General features: G+C 52.3%; 1 protein-coding gene across 1 annotated transcript in view; it reads left to right on the top strand.

Moving 5' to 3' along the window:
* Window positions 1-39: 39 nt before the first annotated feature.
* The window catches only part of LOC106896027, a 24,478-nt gene continuing 6,210 nt past the window's right edge, over window positions 40-18,307 (top strand). Inside the window, exons 1-10 of the mRNA XM_014955733.1 lie at window positions 40-115; window positions 220-333; window positions 1,181-1,276; window positions 2,152-2,268; window positions 2,427-2,540; window positions 3,429-4,468; window positions 9,583-9,703; window positions 11,481-11,549; window positions 12,039-12,299; window positions 17,660-18,180. Coding sequence (XP_014811219.1) covers window positions 100-115; window positions 220-333; window positions 1,181-1,276; window positions 2,152-2,268; window positions 2,427-2,540; window positions 3,429-4,468; window positions 9,583-9,703; window positions 11,481-11,549; window positions 12,039-12,299; window positions 17,660-18,180 — 2,469 coding nt within the window. The 5' untranslated portion in view covers window positions 40-99. The remainder of the gene's footprint in view (window positions 116-219; window positions 334-1,180; window positions 1,277-2,151; window positions 2,269-2,426; window positions 2,541-3,428; window positions 4,469-9,582; window positions 9,704-11,480; window positions 11,550-12,038; window positions 12,300-17,659; window positions 18,181-18,307) is intronic.

The raw sequence follows: 18,307 nt of genomic DNA, 5'->3' as shown, positions 1-18,307 counted from the left end.
CGGGAGGAGGTGTGGGTGCAGTTCGGCGAGCGGGAGCGGCGGGCGCTGCGGGGCTGGCAGCGGGCCTTGCACCGAGCCCTCCTGAGGAGCGACTGCCGCATGCTGCTCGCCCTCGGTAAGGACCGTGGCCGCGGGGTTTGGGGCGGGTGGCCAGGGGTCCCCGACGGTCCCCCGTGCGGCGGGACCCCCGGCCCGTGCCTCACCTCAGGCTTCCCGCAGAGCCGGACCCTCCCCGAGGGGATGCCCAGGCCCGGTGGGAAGGTGGGAACCCACCGGCTGCTCCCGGCGGCGAGGACGGGGACGGGAGAGGTGACGCCGAGGAAACCGGCACCGGTGAGTGGCTTCGGGCTGGCAAGACGTGGACCACCAAAAACCCAGCAGCGGGGGTCTCTTGGGGATGTCAGCCTCTCTCCGCGGCACTGGCGGTGTGGAACGGGGTGGTCTTCCCCACTTGGCTGTCGGGCATCTCCCAAAACACGTCAAACCACCTTTTTTTCTTCCTTCTCCTGGTCACCGAGTTGCCCGTGTCAAACCCGCAGCCGTTAGACCGTCGGGTTTTCCACTCTGAAGGCCTCTGGCAAGAGGACTTTGTATTATTCCCTCTGCACAAACATAGTTGTTTTTACACACGCGCAAAGTTTTCCTGTAACTCGTGGATTGTGTTACAGAGGTATAAAGGTGACGTGCAGCGCATTAGCCCGTCTGGTTTTCCTTATTTATTTCATAGACCTTTTTGGGGGGTTGTTTGTTTTTTTTTTTAAAAATAATTTTAATTTATAATTCTCACTGGTGCTTTTCCGATGGGTTAGAAGCGGTGCACATTTTACGACTGAAAAGCATAACTCTGGCAGAACCAAAAGAGGAACAAAACTCCAGAAGGAGAATTCAGGGGGCTCTCCCCTCTCCTGGAACCACGTAGAATGTATTTTCATTTGCGCTGCAACAAATGAGACTTTACACGTGCATGAAACTTGCACCTTTCTGAAGCTCAAACATCTGCTGAGGGTTTTGTGACAAATATTTTAGGTCTGTTTAAGAGGCCTTGGTCAGCGAGAACAGGAACTAAAGTGAGGTTTTCTCTAGAATGTGAGCTAGAACGGAGCCGCTGCGCCTGGGAGGGGATGAGAAAGGGAGTTAATTTTGCGTCTGGAATTAAAACAACGTTGTTTCCTATTAACAGAAGACAGCATAATCCATATTAAGCAAGAGGAAGAGTTGTGTGCTGCAGATCAGCGGGAGGGGGAGGCTGGAGAAGCTCCTGAGGAGCCCTGCCCGGGTGAGTAACTGCATACCTGGGAGGGAAAATGAAACAGAGGGATTAAATTCCAAGGTGCTGGGGTTTTTTTTGTTGTTGTTTTCCCACCGCTTTTCATATATTTGGAATGTTTTATAAAAAGCTGACAACTTTTGAAGAGACTCACCGTCAGGCCTGACGGGTAAGGGCTGGTGTTTTGTATTTCCCTTTTCGTGTCCCTTGTGGAGTTTGCAGAGTACGTGGCTGGTTTTCATCCCAGCAGTGCAGTGAGGAATAGGAAGTGTCTCATCCTCCCTTAAATTCCTGACTTGGCTTCCCTCAAGTTGACAGCTCTAAGCTGGTTAAATTTGTAGTGCAAAGTGGGCCCCGAGTCACTTTTTGGGGCCGATGGGTTCACTTCTCTTGCAGCCTGCGGTGCCTCTCCTCCTGCACAGCCAGAGGCTTCAGTGCCTCTTCTCCTGCACATCCAGAGGTTTCACGTTGCCTTTCCCCCCCCTTCCTTCTCTTCAGTGGTTTTTCTGCCCACAAATGAGCGCAGCGACTCCTTGGTCGTGCTGTTGCAGCCCAGAGACCTGCTTCTTGCCTTCCCTCTTGGTGGTACCCGAGTTTTTGCGTTACAGATAAACCACTCTGCTTTGGAGCTTGGCTGTCCTTAGTCTTTACAAAAAGCAGCAGCTCTGTCTGTGGGCTCCGCTGTCATTGTGCTTGGCTTCCAGTGTACGCAGCAAACTGGGGTTTTTAGGCCTTTCTGTCGTGTTTAATTTAGAAACTGGGCTTACAGGAGCTTGGCTTGGGGAAAAACGGGAAAAAAAAGAACCCATAAGAGTGGGTTTCACCCTTGTGGAATCCTGAGCTCATGCTCTTATGATATGCCTGTCTTGAATTTTCTCCTTTAGCAGAACCAGGGTTTTGTGAGCCCGAGGCATCGCGTCAGACCAAGAAAGGGAAGGAGACATTTCCCAGGGAGCTGCCAGGCGTGGGGGGCGAGGACACCCCCCGAGACCCTGACCCAGGTGAGGATTCCCCAGCAAAAACTGCCCCTCGGGCGGCTCATCGTGTCTTTCCTGAGGCTTTGTTAGCACTTTTCTTATCTTTGTGAATTCCCGAATCTTCGGTGTTTTGCATCTTTCTCCCGTGTTTCTCAGTTGTGTCGATTCTCCCCGATGAGCAGGGTTTCAGAGTTATGCCACAGATGTTTTATCGTGGATTAAACAAGAGGAGGAGCCGCGCTGCCCTGAACGACAGGGCATGGAGAAAGCAGAAATCCCTACAGATGCAAGTACAGGTCAGTCCTGGGCTTCAGCTGAGATTTCTGGGAGAGGAAATCGAATTTAGAGCATTTTTTCATACTGTATTGAATGCCACGACCTTATAATGTAAAGCCATGAAAGAACTGGAACAAACCTCAGTCTGATAGTTAATATTTGCTCACGAAATGTTCAGGTTTTGTCAGCTGAAGAGGTTTCTTCCTCCTTCATCTGGCCTGAAACTGTCAGAGGTTTCTGTTCAAGGGTTGTTGAGTGTTGGCAGAGGCTGCCCAGGGCAGTGGTGGAGTCACCATCCCTGGAGGGATTGAAAAGCTGGGCAGACGTGGTGCTGAGGGACATGGGGCAGTGCTGGGCTTGGGCAGTGCTGGGCTGATGGTTGGACTCGATGATCTTAAGGGGCTTTTCCAACCAAAATGATTCCCAATATGATCTCTTGGGCCACACTCAGCGTAGCTCTCAAATGGGTAACTGAGGAGAGGAGAGGGTGCAGGGGAATATTCTGTGTAGAAATGGGTTGGGAGCTTGGAATTCCTTCACCTCATGGGAGGTGTGTAAACATTCCTGCACACGTGGTGGAGTTACTATAGAGTAAGACGAGGGACGAACTTGCCTCTGGCAGGGTCTTAGATCTCACACTTCAAACACCCGAATGAGAGGGTGAAGATACGATGTTGCATTAGTGATTTTTTTGGGGTGTAGATTTGGAAAAAAAAATAATTGCAAAAACATCTTCTGTTTTCCTGGTTTTGTTTCAGTGGAACCCTGGTACATGCTCTCCCCCTCAGTATTAAAACCTCACATCTTATTTGCTTTCTCTGTCTGTGAGCACGACATGGCTGTAGATTCAGGGGGATGCTCCTAAGAGGCTTCCTTAATTGAAAGGCTCTGGAATCTCTCTGTTTCAGTGCACGATGAAAACCCAAAGAGGGACCCTCCAGCAGATTGCTTTGAAAGCACAGCGTGTGACCCGGAGCTACCGGCGAGACCCGAAGAGAAGTTTTCCAAGGATCCTACCCCCGGAGTGACATGGGACAGTCAGTGGAATTCAGAAATGATGGAAACAAACACCACTGGGAACGGCCTTGGGGGCGACGCTCGGTACGACCGAGGGTTTGGTGAGCACTTCGATTTTTTTAGCACTCAGGAAAACAGTGTCAGCAAGAGAGCGTGCGCGTACAACAAATGTGAGAGAAACTCCAGCCAGCAGGAACATCTTCCGGCTCCCCAGGCAGCCCGAGAAGGGGAGATGTTTCCAGCCCCTACGTGTGAGAAGAGTCTCAGCGATAGGATGTTCCACCTGCTTCACTCCCAGCTCTGCGCTCCCGGTGAGAAAGAAACGAGCCCCCACGGGCAGGGGGCTGCTCCTGCCTCCTGCGAGGGGCTGCCTGCCGGGGTGGCCCGCACCGAGAGGGGACAGATCCCTGGGGGAGGAACCCAGCTTCGTGACCACAACGGCCTGGTGGGAGAGGAGCAGCCGTCCACGGAGAGCGAGGAGAACTTCCCGGCGGAAAACTCGTTAGGCAGCCCCTGCTGGGAGCACCCCCAGGAGAAGTCGGAGGGCTGTGGCAGATGCAGGCAGCACTTGGCCCCCAGGGGCAGCCCCGCCAGCCAGGGGCAAAGCCAGGGCCGGGGCAAGTCCTACATTTGCAGCGACTGTGGGAAAAGCTTCGTTTGCCATTCGTGGCTCGTTAGGCACCAGATGACTCACACGGGAGAGAGGCCCTACAAGTGCTCCGAGTGTGACAAAAGCTACAGGAGAAAGGATTATCTTTTAAAACACCAGCGCCAGCACTCGGGAGAGGGGCTCTTCCAGTGCCCCCTCTGCAGGAAAAGGTTTGTGCTCAGGAGGAGTTTCATGAAGCACCAGGAAAGTCACGTGGAAGAAACACACCTGACGCTGGCGGGTTGGCCCTGCGCCGAGATCCGGGGGTCTGTCATGCACTCCGTGTAGAAAATCCCATCCAGACGGGGGGTTTCACAAGCCCCCCCTTTGGCATCACCCTTGCTGGGCCGTGGCAGCACTTCCCAGCTCCGTGCTGGGCCGTGGCAGGAGGAGGAGGCTGTCGAACAGCCGTCCTGAGCCCCCTCCCAGGCAAAGGGAGAAGGTTGGAAGGGGGGTTATTTTCCACAGACCGCGTTGAAATGGTCGGGGGAGCTGCTTCCCAGCTTTTCCTGCTGCCTGTATTCCTTGGGTATGTGCTGGAGCCGTGGAGGGAGTCTGCGGTGCTCAGAGTTACTGCTGGCCAGTAAATCCACGAGGGAGAGAAATCCCATCAGCAGATGGAACAGTTTGTAACGCTCCAGGCTGGAAAAATACCTGAAGTTTTGTCCCCAGGCTGCTGGGAGTCCAGAGTCCAGGGGCTGGACTGCAAACGAGCGAGTTAAAGTTACTAATTGTCCACTAAACAAGTGTCAGGAAACGAACCACTTGGGGTGAAATGCTGAGGTTTTGACCCTGTGGCTGTTTGAAAGAAGCCTCTTTGGGAAGCGGGAGCCAGACAGAGGGGAGCAGAGCCTGAGAGGCAGCTCCTTCCCGCAGTTAAATGCCGGAGCTCCTGGGGTTCAGCCCCTAGAAGGGGTTCCCGAGGGCTGGGGTCCTCACCTGGAGTTGTAAAACGCCCAAGGAGCATGGAATATGGTTTTTATTTAAAGTTGCATTGGATTCAGTTTACCACCTGGTTACAGGTCTTCTCTGTTTGATTTTCTGACTTCTATGAAAACAGAACATTCAGCTGCACTCGTTAAACATTCTCCTTCAGAAAACTGCATTTTTCCCCATAATCAGTGTCTCCTAAGGAGGAGAGCGCTGCTGAGAGTCTGACATGTTGTTGTGAGGCTGCAAGGACACGGTTCATTCCTTTTGGTAATAAAAGACTCTGGACGTATCGTCTGTCACCTGCTTGTCGACGGCCTTGAGCCTCATGGAAAAAATAATCCAGAAGCAGCAGCTTTGGCTGAGTCAGGCAAGAGCCTGTTTTGGGTCAGGGCTCCTTCACTGTCAGACAGCTGCGACAAATTTTGCTAAACAGCCTTTTTTTTACGTGCATGTTTCTGCCTGAGTTTTGTTCGGATGGTTTTCTGTTGAATGGAAAGTTCTCTTTTTTAAAAAAATATTAATATTGTTAAAAAAATGCTACGCGTCGTTCTACAGGGGGTGGGGGAGAAAAGATGAGCAAGGTCAAAGCAAGAGGGAGAAACTCTGGGTCTGGCATCCCCCAAACCTCCGTTTTCAAGGCAAAGCTTTGTGGAAATACCTGACAATGGAGAAGGGGGAATCCTTGAGCGGTTTGGGTGGGAAGGGACCTTAAAGATCATCCAGTGCCACCCCCTGCCCTGGGCAGGGACACCTCCCACCAGCCCAGGTTGCTCCAAGCCCCCTCCAACCTGCCCTTGAACCCCTCCAGGGATGGGGCAGCCACAGCTTCTCTGGCCAACCTGGGCCAGGCTCTCCCCACCCTCAGGGGGAAGAGTTTCCTCCTGAGACCTCACCTAAATCTCCCATTTTTAAACTGAAACCCCTTCCCTTTCATCCCACCACTCCCCCCCACCAAACCCCATCCCTGGAGGATCTTCAGACTTCAAGACCTTTAGACTCAATTTGGAAGGCTCCTTCTGATCTAGACAGGTCCATTGTTCCACATCAGGTGGCTCCAAGCCCCCTCCAACCCGACCTTGGGTGTTTCCAAGGATGGGACATATCACCACCCTCCCAGCAAAGAATTTCCTCCCAAGATCTCACCTAAATCCCCCCTTTTTCAGCTTAAAACCCTTTCCCCCTCCTCCTCTGGCTCCCCTCCCTGATCCAGAGTCCCTCCCCAGATTTCCTGGAGCCCCCCTTCTTTAGGGACTGGAAGGGGCTCCAAGGTCTCCCCGGAGCCTTCTCTTCTCCAGGCTGAACCCCCCCAACTCCCCCCCCTCCCAGCAGAGGGGCTCCAGCCCTCGCCGCCGCTTCCCCGCCCCGCTCCGCCGCCCGGGCCCCGTCGCGGCGGGAGGAGCCTCAGGCCCGGCCCGGGGCGGCCCCGCCGTTGCCATGACAACGGGAAGGCGCCGAGCTCGCGAGCCCCGCCTCCCTTGTCCGCGACGTCACGCCCGCCCTTTTCCAATCAGCGCCCTGCTTCTTCTCCTGCCGGCCAATGGGAATGAACGTGCCGATCCAACCCCCTCTCGCTCCTCGCGGAGGCCGCGCCGCAGTTGCCCGTGGTGATTGGCTGGCCTCCGTCAGCGCGCGCTAATGACAGGGCGGGGCGAGCGGCGGAGAACCAATGGCGTGGAGAGGTGGGCCGGCCGCCTCCCCATATTGGCTGGGGCCCGGGCGAGAGGCGGGGCTTCGCCGTGTGGAGGGAAGATGGCGGCGCGGCGGGGCCGGTGAACGGCCGGCGGTACCCGGGGAGGGGGAAGCGGTGTTTGTCAGGGCAGGCCCGGCTGCTCCCGCCGTGGTGTGGGGCGGGGAACGGTCTCCCTGGGTGCTCTGGGCCGCGGTGGAGGCCTGTGGCGGCCCCCGGGGACGGGGGAGACCTATGGCCGCCCCTGGGGTCGGGTGGGCCTGTGTGCCCCGAGCTCAGCTGTGGGCCCTGAGGGAGTTACCGAGCGCCTCCTGCCCCAGCTGTGCAAGGGAACGGGGGGTGAGTGGGGCCCACAGCAGGGCTGCAGTTCGGTGGTGTGCCCCGGGCCTGAGGTGCCGGGTTTTCTCTTGTGACCAATGCCAGGATGGACCGTGGATGTTCCCAGAAGCGCAGTGTGATGGGGAGAGCGATTGTGAGCGTTAGGCCTGGGCTGTGTTTGCTTCCAGGAGCATTCCCTGTGTGCTCTGCAGAGCCCTTTCTCTGCTGGGAGGTTGTTGTGAGAGAGGGGCTCAGTCTCTTCTTCCAAGGAACAGGCGATGGGACAAGAGGAAACGGCCTCAAGTTGCTCCAGGGAAGGTTTAGGGTGGAGATTGGGAAAAATTTCTTCCTGGCAAGGGTTGTAAAGCGTTGGCAGAGGCTGCCCAGGGCAGTGGTGGAGTCACCATCCCTGTAGGTATCTAAAAGCCGGGCAGACATGGTGCTGAGGGACATGAGTGAGTGGTGGGTTTGGCAGTGGTGGGTTGATGGTTGGACTCAATGATCTGAAAGGTCCCTTCCAACCCAGACGATTCTCTCATTAATTTGTTTGGAAGTTAATTGTCTGTCGCCCTGTATTGCTGCCTTCTGAATAACGGTGTAATAAGCTTTGTTGTGGAGCGTGGGAGGATTCCTCATGGCTACACAAATTAATGGCATGTATATAGACACGTACATAGCGGAAGTTACTTTAAATGTAAATCTGCATAGCAATGGTTCATTAAGCTGATTTTAAAGGCTTTTGCCTTCCAGGTTGTATGCTGTTGCTTTGAAGTGGGGAAACTGCGTGCCATGGAAAGGGTCCTGCCTCCTCCTCTCCCTGTTCTGCAGACGTCAGCTGTGTTGGGCTCCCCATCTCTGGCAGTGAAGTTCAACACCACAATTCCCTTCTTCCTGACCTCAGCTCTTTCTGTCCTTCAAAAACATGTGTTTGGTTTTTTTTTGACAAGTTTAGGCATGTTTAACGCTAAAGGTGATTAAAAACTGTTTAAGCCCTCCTCCTGGCACGTTATATTTTGGATTTGTTCCTGTTTCTCACCTGATGATGGTTTATTGCTCGGCGCTGAACTGTCAGAAGAACAAGGTGTACAAGAACAGCAGCGTGACTTTCTATGGTTTTTTTTTACAAAACAAGCCCCTCCTGAAGCAGTGGATTCACAACATGGGCTGGGACATGGGGACCCGTCCAAGCACCAGCGACTGCGCTCGAAGCATTTTGAGGAGAGTTCTTTTGAAATCAACCCTTTGAAAATGAGAAAGAACAGGCGGCTGCTGAAAGAAGCTGTTCCCAAAAAAATTCCTTTTGGGTGAAGAGGGGAGCTGGCTCGTGGGAACACCCCGGACTTTCTGTGCTGGGATAAGTAATAAAACCCGAAAACGAATCCGGAATCCTGAGCCCTTGAGGGTAATTACAACATTTGCTGTTGTGTTGCTTCTCTTAAATGAAAAGATTTACTTGTACTGGGAGAAATTAAAGGCGTTTTGGTGCCCTCTCTGCTCAGATTCAAATTCTGTGCCTAGATGCTCAAGGGGGAAAACCTCCTGTTTGTTGGAAACACAGTCCCAGTTCCTGCTGCAAAAGGGATTTGCTCCCTGCAGACCTGTGTTTGTGCCTGAGGGTCCTCACGCTCAGAAAAATGTCCTTTAGAGTCACCCAGATGATGGGGGGGGGTGTGGTGCCCATGGCTTTGGTGTTCGGGGCTGAGACAAAGGCTCAACCTTCTCCCCTGTGTGTCTAATTTGGGTGGCGACCCCCATCTAGCCACAAATTAATAAAAATTAATTGTTTCTCTTGGCAGCGGATTTGTACAAACAGGTTTGTACGCGGTGCAAACTGCAAAACATCCAAAATAGTGAGATGTGTGTTAGCTTGAAAGGCAAATCAAAGCATTTTCAGAGGCAAGAAGGTACAAACACGGTACTCTATAGATAAAAAGGACAGGTACAAAGTATGCTCACAGCATGTGCATGTACAAAAAAATGTAGTGTCCATCTCTCTGTATTTTTAGGGCTTAATTTTTTGTTTGTGTTAACTTTTATTATTAGGGAAGAGCTCTCACAGCTGGATCTAACAGGGTCAGGGGTTATTTAGTACACGTTCTGGAGTATTTTCTGGTTTTCAGTGAAAAGAAAAGCTCAGTTCCCTGCCGGGGCTGGATATTGATGGTGACCATATATCTCTTTTTTTGTGACTAATTTTTGACCCAGCTGTTATAGAAAGTCATTGTTTTAGTTGAGTCGCATTATTGGTAAGTTATTTTACTTGTCCTGAGCTACATACAGAAATGACAATAAAGGATTTGTATGTAAAGCCCTTAATTAGTGCGTTGGTTCTATGTAAGACAAGCATTGCCAGGAACAGGTGGCTGGTGACCCATTGTTTAATACTGTTTGGAAAAAGAAGATTTTTGAGGAATCTCTGACTCTCCAGTGGCATTGACGATGGGATGCTTTGTTTTAGGTCCCTGGGATGCTTGACGATGCTGCAGCACGTGAGGGGACGGACCTGGAAGAGCGGCAGAAAGAGCTGTACAAGAAAGTGCTAAAGGAGAATGATGAATCTTTAACCACCTTGGGTAAAGGTGAGTTTTCACTGCTTTTCGTGCCAAAGGCTCACGGGTCGGTGCTGTTTCTGGCCTAAGACTCACTCCTCAAAGCCTTTGATTTCTAGTGGATTAATCTTTAGATGCTTGTGAATTTTTGTCAGAGAAGAAAAGTGCCACAGTCTTTTCATTGAAGACCGCAGGACTGTCTCTTTTCTGATGGAAAAGAGTTAGAAAAACTCTTTAAAAAGGCTCTGTTGGAGTTGGACACTTGATCTGTGGCTGTAAGTGAGAGCGTGTCCCTGGGATACAGGTAGAATTAATTGAGAGCAACAGGCTCTGCCCCAGGAGAGGGATTTGGGATCTCTGGCCCTGCCCCTGGTGATGCACGTGCCAACTAAAACAAGCTAAAAAGGAGATGGGGAAAGGCTTAGATGCACAAGCTCAGGAGCTGTAATGACTGATGGTGTCACAAATCCCACGGACTCATTAATTACAGTGAAGTTGGGAAGTTGTGAGTGTTTTCATCATCCCCAAATCCTGATGTCTGTTGGTTTTCATGATTGACGAAAGGGTATTGAACTATTTTGATGAAGAAATAGTTAAGTAACGTGAATGATTGTCGTGTCTTGTGCTGGGTTGGCCAATGACAAGATGACAGATGCTCTCCCCCACCTCTCACTCCAGGGAGAGGAAGAAGAGAAATAAAGAAAATTGAAGAAAATGCAGACATTTTACTAGTTAGTTTTAAGTGCCCAACTATACATTTGTTTGAAGTCATTGGGTTTTTTTGTTAAATTTGAAGATATGAGCCCTCACTGGCTCCTCAGCTTTCAGGTAATTCCTTGGATTAATAGAAGAACCTGCTGGAATTTGGGGCTAAAAATGCATTTTCTTGTCCTCTGGGCTGGGGGAACAGAAATGCTGAGAACCCTGGGAGCCTCCCTTGTTGCTTATTCTAGTTTTGTGATGCTCGTCAGCTCTGTTTAGGAAACACTGATTTAGCCTAACCTCATTCTGTTGCTCCTTCTGCACTGTTTAAGTTGAAATTTCATGAAGTAATGAGACGCTGTAATTCTACTTTTATTATTCTTCTTTCCATACCTTCTGGTTTTCACAGTAGAAAAGCTGGAGTCTGCAGACAGCTGCCTTTTTTTTTTTTTTTTTGCAAAGCTCTGATCTGTTGAAAAGCCTGTGCTGAGCGTTGTGTGAGGAGGGATTAGCTGGGGGAAAATCAACTCATGTAGCAAAAAGGCAGTTAAAATGCACAGCCCAGACGGCTCAATTACACTTTTATGGCTGTAATTAATTTGAGACCTTCCCCTTTAAAACTTTTCAACCTTTTGGATATAATTTCTGGAATACTTAAAAAATTTTGGAAGGTGAATATTGCTCACCTGCTTCCCAGCCACCCTCTCTCAATTTTTTTTTGCTGTTACCTCCTCGTTGGACCTTTCCCCAGAGTCATAGAAACAGTGGGTTCTGCAGGTATTTGCTGGAAAATGGCATCACAAAGTATTTTCTTACAGTTCTGGGAACAACTAGAAAATTGTTCTTTGAGAAGGCAGTATTTCTGGTGTAAATTAACAAAAATGAGTCATGTTACAGAAAAAGGGCATAAATAATCTGGAGGGCTCAGAGGGGTGAAAGTGAAAACGCTGACAAAGAGCTGCCTTCGGCTCCGGTCTTTGTGCAGTGTCTCCTTTGTCTATGTCAATACAATGAAAGTAGGTGAGGAAATATCTTTGTAATAATGAGAAAGAAAATATCAGAGGAAAATAATAACCAGCACTTCCATGTTCTGTTCCTTGCGCAGACTGTCCTGCTCCCAAAAGCAGCGTCCAGCTGAGAGAAGTGGATTTTGAGGAAAGGGAGATCCCCACAGGTGTGTGGTGCCCCCAAGGCTCGTCAGAAATTAATTTGGAAACACAATGAAACCACATGGGCTCGTAGGATGAGACGGGGGTAGGGGGTGATGTTCTACTGCATCCCTGATTTTTATTTTTTTTTTACCCCAAACTTGGTTTATTTGCATGGATGTAGCCATGGTGAGTTGGGAATTGTCACTCTTTGGAGATGTGATGTTGTCCTGCCTCAGATAAAAGGAGCATTTGGCATGTTTCTGTTCCAGGTGGTGCTGCTGGCAGAGCCCAGGCGTGGGGTCACCCCAAGAGTGTGGAAACCACAGAACTGTGTGGATCATTCTCAGGAGGATCCCGAGACGCCACTGGCCAAATTTGCGTCGAGGGGGTAGTATCCGAAAGTCGTTGGGATTCAGCAGCAGATGAGGGGAATCCAACGGGAAGCAGAGGAGGTAACAGCTCTCTCGAGGAAGGAGAACTGGGTGAATCTGAAGAAATCCTTTTTTTATGAGCAAACCCGTATGGGGGAAGGACTCTATGCACAGAGTGTCAGAAGACTTTTAAATTGAAAATCAGCCTTCTGAAACATCAGCAAATTCACACCAAAAAGAGTCAGGCCTCGTCCTACACGTGCACAGACTGTGGCAAGAGCTTTGCTCACCACCGGAGAACTCACATGGGGGAGAGGCCCTACAAGTGCACAGAATGTGACAAAACTTTTGTGGAAAAACCCAGACTCACTAATCATTTGCGAACTCATAACGTACCCACGTAACCCTTGTGCCAAAACCTTTCCTGGGAGAGAGATTTTTTTTTTTTCCCCCACTCATTTATCAAAAAAAAAAAATCCTTCTCCATCCAGAGATGATGCCTCGAGTCACACAGTGATTATAGGTGAGGCTTTAGGATAAGACAATTTAATGAGGCTGAATCCAGTTCGAGCATGAAAAGCATGGGGTTGCTGCCAGCCTAACAGTCATTGATTAGGAGCTGATTTTAATTAACGGCAAGATGACTCATATCTGGGAGGAGGAGTTGTGTAGAGCAGTGCTGACTGTACCGAAAGCATTATTAAAAAGATCTTCTGGCACACTGAATGGCACATGCTAGAGAGTGTCTCTGTTAAAGCAGAAAAATGCTGGAAGGGTTTTTTTGGGTATGAGAAGACAGAGAAAATGTCACGATCAGCACAGGATTGTCCGCTGAGCTGTGAGCAGGAAATGGAGCTTCTAAGAGGGTAGGATAAGGCGAATGGTTGGGATTGATGTAAAAATAGCAACTGAAAAAAAACCACGTTAGTTCAGTGGTTACAGTCATAGGACAGCAGATGTGGCAGGGAAAGCCCTGTCATGGAAATCACAGAACGGTTTGGGTGTGAAGGGACGTTAAACCCCCCCCAGTGCCACCCCCTGCCCTGGGCAGGGATACTTCCCACCACACCACGTTGCTCCAAGCCCCCTCCAACCTGCCCTTCAACCCCTCCAGGGATGGGGCAGCCACAGCTTCTCTGGCCAACCTGGGCCAGGCTCTCCCCACCCTCACACCAAACAAGTTCTTCCCCACATCTCAGCTCCATCTCCCCTCTTTCAGTGTCAAACCCTTCCCTCCCCTCCCTCATCCAGAGTCCCTCCCCAGCTTTCCTGGAGCCCCTTGAGGGACTGGAAGGGGCTCCAACATCTCCCTGGAGCCTTCTCCAGGCTGAACCCCCCAACTCTCTCAGCCCCCCCCCTCCCAGCAGAGAGGCTCCAGCCCTCCCAGCATCTCTCTGGCCCCGCTCCCCCAGGGCTCCTACCTCGGGTCTGTTGTAGCCCCGGGTCTGTTCTTAATGTATATGCAAAGTATAAGTGACATTAAAGTGGTGCCTTCAGCTTTGGGGCCAAGATCAGCAGACGGGATGGGAGTCCTGCAGAAACAGAGTTTGCAGATCACACGTCTTCTCTTCACAGGTAGGGGATATTCAGCATTTTTTGCTTATTCCAGCTGAGTTCAAAGGTTTAATAACTCATGTTACCTCCAGCTTGGGCTTTGCAGGGAGCCCCTGAGTGGAATCAAAGTCCTCAGTGTCCCGTGAGGAGCAGAGGAGTGAGAACCCACTGGTGCTGTGGTGGAGTTTCACAGCTTCTGAAGGGGACTGAGGGGTTTTGCTTGGCCCCAAAGCTTCCCTGCCCTTCCCAAATATGAGAATAACTTCCAGAAAACTCTTTTATCACCAGCTTCTTGATTTTTTTTTTTTTTTTTTTTTTCCTTCTCATAATTGCCCTGGGGGCAGCTTTTCTCTTACTCTTCTCCCACGCAGCTTGATGCCTTGGCAGTCACACGTCGTACGCCGTGTCCTCCTGAGTGAGAGTTCCTTGGTGTGAGGTGATTCCTTGCGGAGAAAATCCTGTGAAAAAAGCCATCCTGCTGAAACCGCGCTTCCCTCTGGGAAAGAGCTGAACACCTGGAATTTTGGGGCTGAATCCCATGGCGTGGTTTTTGTGCCAGGAGCCGTTTGTTCTGGAGCTGCTGAGAATAAATCCTGGGTGAAAGATCTTGAAAGATTCCGCTGAGCAAACCTTAAACAGCAAAATTAAGGATAGAAAACATTGAAGAGCTTTGGTGATAAGGCTGATAATAAAATAAATAGTGAAATCTGGAGTCAGACCCTACTGAGGTGACTCATGTCCTGGGAGGTGAGTGCCAGAGGAATGGAAAAGAGAGGCTGTATCTTTGATTTGGTGAAAACTTTTCAATTCCTGTAATTCCTATCAATTTTTTTCCTCCTCTAAGCACAAGGGCTCTGGTGCAAAGGGCGGATTTTTCCCAATATCCTGACCCCCTCACACGAAACACGGAGAGAAATGCAGCCTCTCCCAGCGTCTCTCTGCACCCACTCAGTGAACTGCTCTCTGCTGGGGATGTAAAAAGTGCAGAGATGTTAATACAGAGATCCAGCTTTAAAAAAAAGATCATTTTCCTTGATTTTGTCTCTAATACAGACCCTCCTCCCCTCTCCACTGGCAGGAATTTTCCCTCGGCTTCGCCCAGAGCCATTAAACAAATCACTGATGTGCGGGAGGAATCATTCCTTCCACGTGTTGCTGTTAGAAACTTCAAAAATAGCTATTTCTGACGCTGTATTTAAACGTCGCGTTTCCAGTCTCCATGGAAAAATAACTCTTAAATGCAAACCATTGAAGATTTACACCCAGAAAGCGCCGCGAGATGAAGAGTTATCCCAGCCCAGAGCTCCAGCTGAAGGAAAACGGAACAAACTTGCCTGAAATTGGGTACAAATCGGGTCTTTTTCACTGGAACATGCCCAGGAATCGGCAGATTCTCTCAATCCCTCCCTGGGAAACTCATAATTCTCTCATAGCAGGGAGAGGAAGAGTTTTTTGTAGATTAGATTAATTAATAAGAAACCTACGCTGGAAATTCCTCGATTTGTGTTGAGAAATAACATTTGTGCTTTGGGAAATCCAAGCCACGGGATAAACTCCTGGGTTTGTGTGGCCGGAGGGGAAAAAAAAAATAAAGCCAGATCTTTAGCAAGACGAGTTTTCTTTGAAGAGGATTTCGAGCACATTTATTGCTTTTATTTTTAAAAAGCTTTAGGTCTTGTTTAGTCTGCAAATGTAAAGCTCCCCCTTGTCAGTAGCAGGAACGGAATAAGACATTTTTCAGTTTTAAGAGCCCTTCCATTCTCTGAACGGTAGAAACGAGGCCGGGATGGAGCAATTGAGGCTTTTCTGCCCTTTCTGGTTTAATTCTGCTTTTCGGATTGTCCTCCGAGGTGCCCTCTCCCGTCCCCTTCTCTTCAGTTGGCAAATTAAGAGGGGTCTGCAAATTTCAGTTGGCAAATTTCGAGGTTAATACCGATAAAAGGTGATTTCTTTTTCAAGTTTCTTTGTGCTTGTCTCTCTCTTTCTCTCTCTTTTTACCCCGTCTTCTTGATGCCCCCCAGGAGACCATTGGCCACCTTGGCCACCAGGGCACGTCACTGGCCCCTGGGCAACCTGTTGTCCACACTCTTGATTCAACCTGGAGTTTTACACAGCGCGGGAGCAGCCGTAACCTCAAATCCCACCAAAACCAGATGAAAAGAGATGTCTCATGGGAGGAGAGGAGAAAACGAGGGACTCCCTGCCCTGGCCATGGGGTTCTGGGTGCCCCAACCCTCCTGTGGGGTCCAGGGGAGTATTTTAGGTCCTGTGTCCTCACCACGGCGGTGGCCTTGCCTGGTGGGTGTCCTTGAACAAGGCAGGGGAGACTGGGAGGGGGTGCAAGAGGGACAGACCCCCCACAAGCGGGGAGGGGGTTCAGCAGCCCCCCAGGACCAGCAGCAGCCCCAAGGGCTGGGTTTCATACCCTGGTCACTGCGGGTCACTGATCCCCACCAGCTCCCAGCAGGTTTTATGGAAAAGCTTTGATTTTTTTATGATCAAACCCCTTGGTGGCCGCGTGGGTCCCTGCTGTCCCCTCTTCATGGAGGTGACATTTCTGTGTGTGTTTGTCACCGTGACTGCTCCCCGTCAGCAAGGACCTGCCTCCTGGATGGGTGAGGAGGTGGGACAGTGAGGAGGTGGGACAGTGAGAAGGGGGGACAGTGAGAAGGGGGGACAGTGGCCGGTCCCCATCCCCTCCTGGCAGGGGCAGGAGGTGGCTCCTTCCCTCCCGGAGCTGCTGGGGGCGAGGGGATGGCGGGGAGTGAAAAAAAGACCCCCGTAAACTGTCAGGTTTTGCTTGTTTTCCCAAAAAAATGGGGTTAATGTGACCCTGCTGTGTCTGTCTGATGGTCCCCGTTGTCACACGCCGGCACCTGTGCCCTCCCCGTCCCCCCTCGTCGTGCCAGAGGTCTGGGTGGGGGGACGCAGAAGAATCCTGGTCCCTGGGGACCCGGGTGGAGGGGACAGTCCTGGATGATGGCACTTCCCCAATCCTGAGCTGTTTTTTATTCTGCCCAAAACATCATTTCCTCACCCGTTCCCTTAATTACAGAGGGAGAAGGAGCTGCCCTAAAGCTGGGGGGTCCTTTGGGGTCCCGCCTCCCCCACCTTTGGTTGCTCCCCAGCCCCCTGGGACATCACCACGGGACCCTCAGTCCCAGGGGACACCCTGGTCCCCTCCTCCTGCCCCGGACGCCGGCGGGTGCCAGCTCAGCGGGTGGGCTGTGCCAGGAGGTAGGGGCCGGGGGGTTTTCGGGGTGCCCCAGGGGGGGGGACACGGCGCTGGAGGGGACACCGGGGCGGGAAGCGATGGCATCCTCCAGCGAAATGGCTGCTCGGGCTCCCGTGACGCCGGCTCAGCCCGTTAACCCTTCTGGTCCCACCGCCCGCTCTGCCCCGGGCCCGCGGCCGGCCCTGCTCCGGCTCCGTGTCCGGCAGAGCCACCGTCCCGGGGTCACCCGGTGTCACCCGGGGTCTGCTGGAGGGGGGACGGGGGGGTCCCACAGCAGCTCAGCTCAAGGGCTGGAGGGGACACCCCCGTCCCCAGCCCCGACATGTCACCCGGGGGGCTGTCACCCTGGGGGGCTGCGCGGGGCAGCCCCGGGGGGCTTCGGGGTCCGGGCACCCACTGGGATCGGGGCTGGGGCTGGTACTGGGTCCAGGGCTGATACTGGGGCTGATGCTGGAGCTTGGGGCTGGTACCAGTGGGGATGCTGGTGCCGGTGCCAATACTGGTGCCGAGGGCAGGGCTTGGTGCCAGGGCTGATGCCAATGCTGATACCAGCACCGACACTGGTCCTGATGCTGATACTGGTGCCAATGCTGAGGCTGATACTGGTGCTGGGGCTTGGTACCAGTGCTGACGCTGGTGCCGATGTTGTGATGACACCAGTGCCAATTCTCATGTCGATACTGGTGCTGTTGGTGCCAGTGCCAGGGCTTGGCACCAGTGCTGATCCCAGTGCCAATACCAGCACCAACACTGGTCCTGATACTGGTCCTGGGGTTTCGTACTGGTGCTGGTGCCAGTGCCGATGCTGGTGCCAGTGCTAATACCGATGCCTGGGACTACACCGGTGCCAAGGTCTGTGCAAACTCTAGTGTCGATACTGATGCCAAAGCTGGTGCCAGGGCTTGGTGCCAGTGCTGATGTCAATGCTGATACCAGTGCTGGCACTGGTGCACATACTGGTTCTGGGGCTCAGTACCAGTGCTGGTACTGGTGCCCATGTCAGTGCTGATGCCGGTGCTGGTGCCAGTACTGCCTCCCACACCAGTGCCGGTGCTGGTGCCCATGCTGGTGCCTGTGTTGGTGCCGATGCCCATGTTGGTGGTGATGCCCATGCTGGTGATGGTGCTGGTGCTGCTACTGATGCTGGCACTGGTACCAGTGCTGATACCGGTGCTGATGCTGGTACTGACACTGGTGCCAGTGCCAATGCCGGTGCTGGTACTGACTCCTGTGCCAGTATTGATGACGATGCCGGTGCCCGTGCCAGTCCTGGCTCCTGTGCTGGTACTGACAGTGATGCCAGTGACAATGCTGGTGCCGGTACTGACTCTCGTGCCGGTACTGATGGCGATGCCAACGCTGGTACCGGTAGTGACTCCCGTGCCGGTACTGATGGCGATGCCGGTGCCTGTGCCCGTACTGACTCTGGTGCCAGTGCCGATGCCGGTGCCCGTGCCGGCGCTGACCCCCGTGCCGGTGCTGAGGCCGGTGCCCGTACCAACGCCGGTGCCCCGTGCCGGCACTGAGTCCGGTGCCGGTGCTGAGGCCGGTGCCGGTGGCGGGCGGCCCCGGTGCCGGTAGGCGGCAGTGCTCCGCGCTCGGCGCCGCTCGCTCCCCCCCG

The sequence above is a fragment of the Calidris pugnax genome, unplaced genomic scaffold, assembly GCF_001431845.1.
Source record: "Calidris pugnax isolate Ruff unplaced genomic scaffold, ASM143184v1 scaffold272, whole genome shotgun sequence".
Classification (NCBI taxonomy): domain Eukaryota; kingdom Metazoa; phylum Chordata; class Aves; order Charadriiformes; family Scolopacidae; genus Calidris; species Calidris pugnax.
Note: the sequence above shows the minus strand (reverse complement) of the source record. Positions and strands in the feature narration are given on the sequence as shown.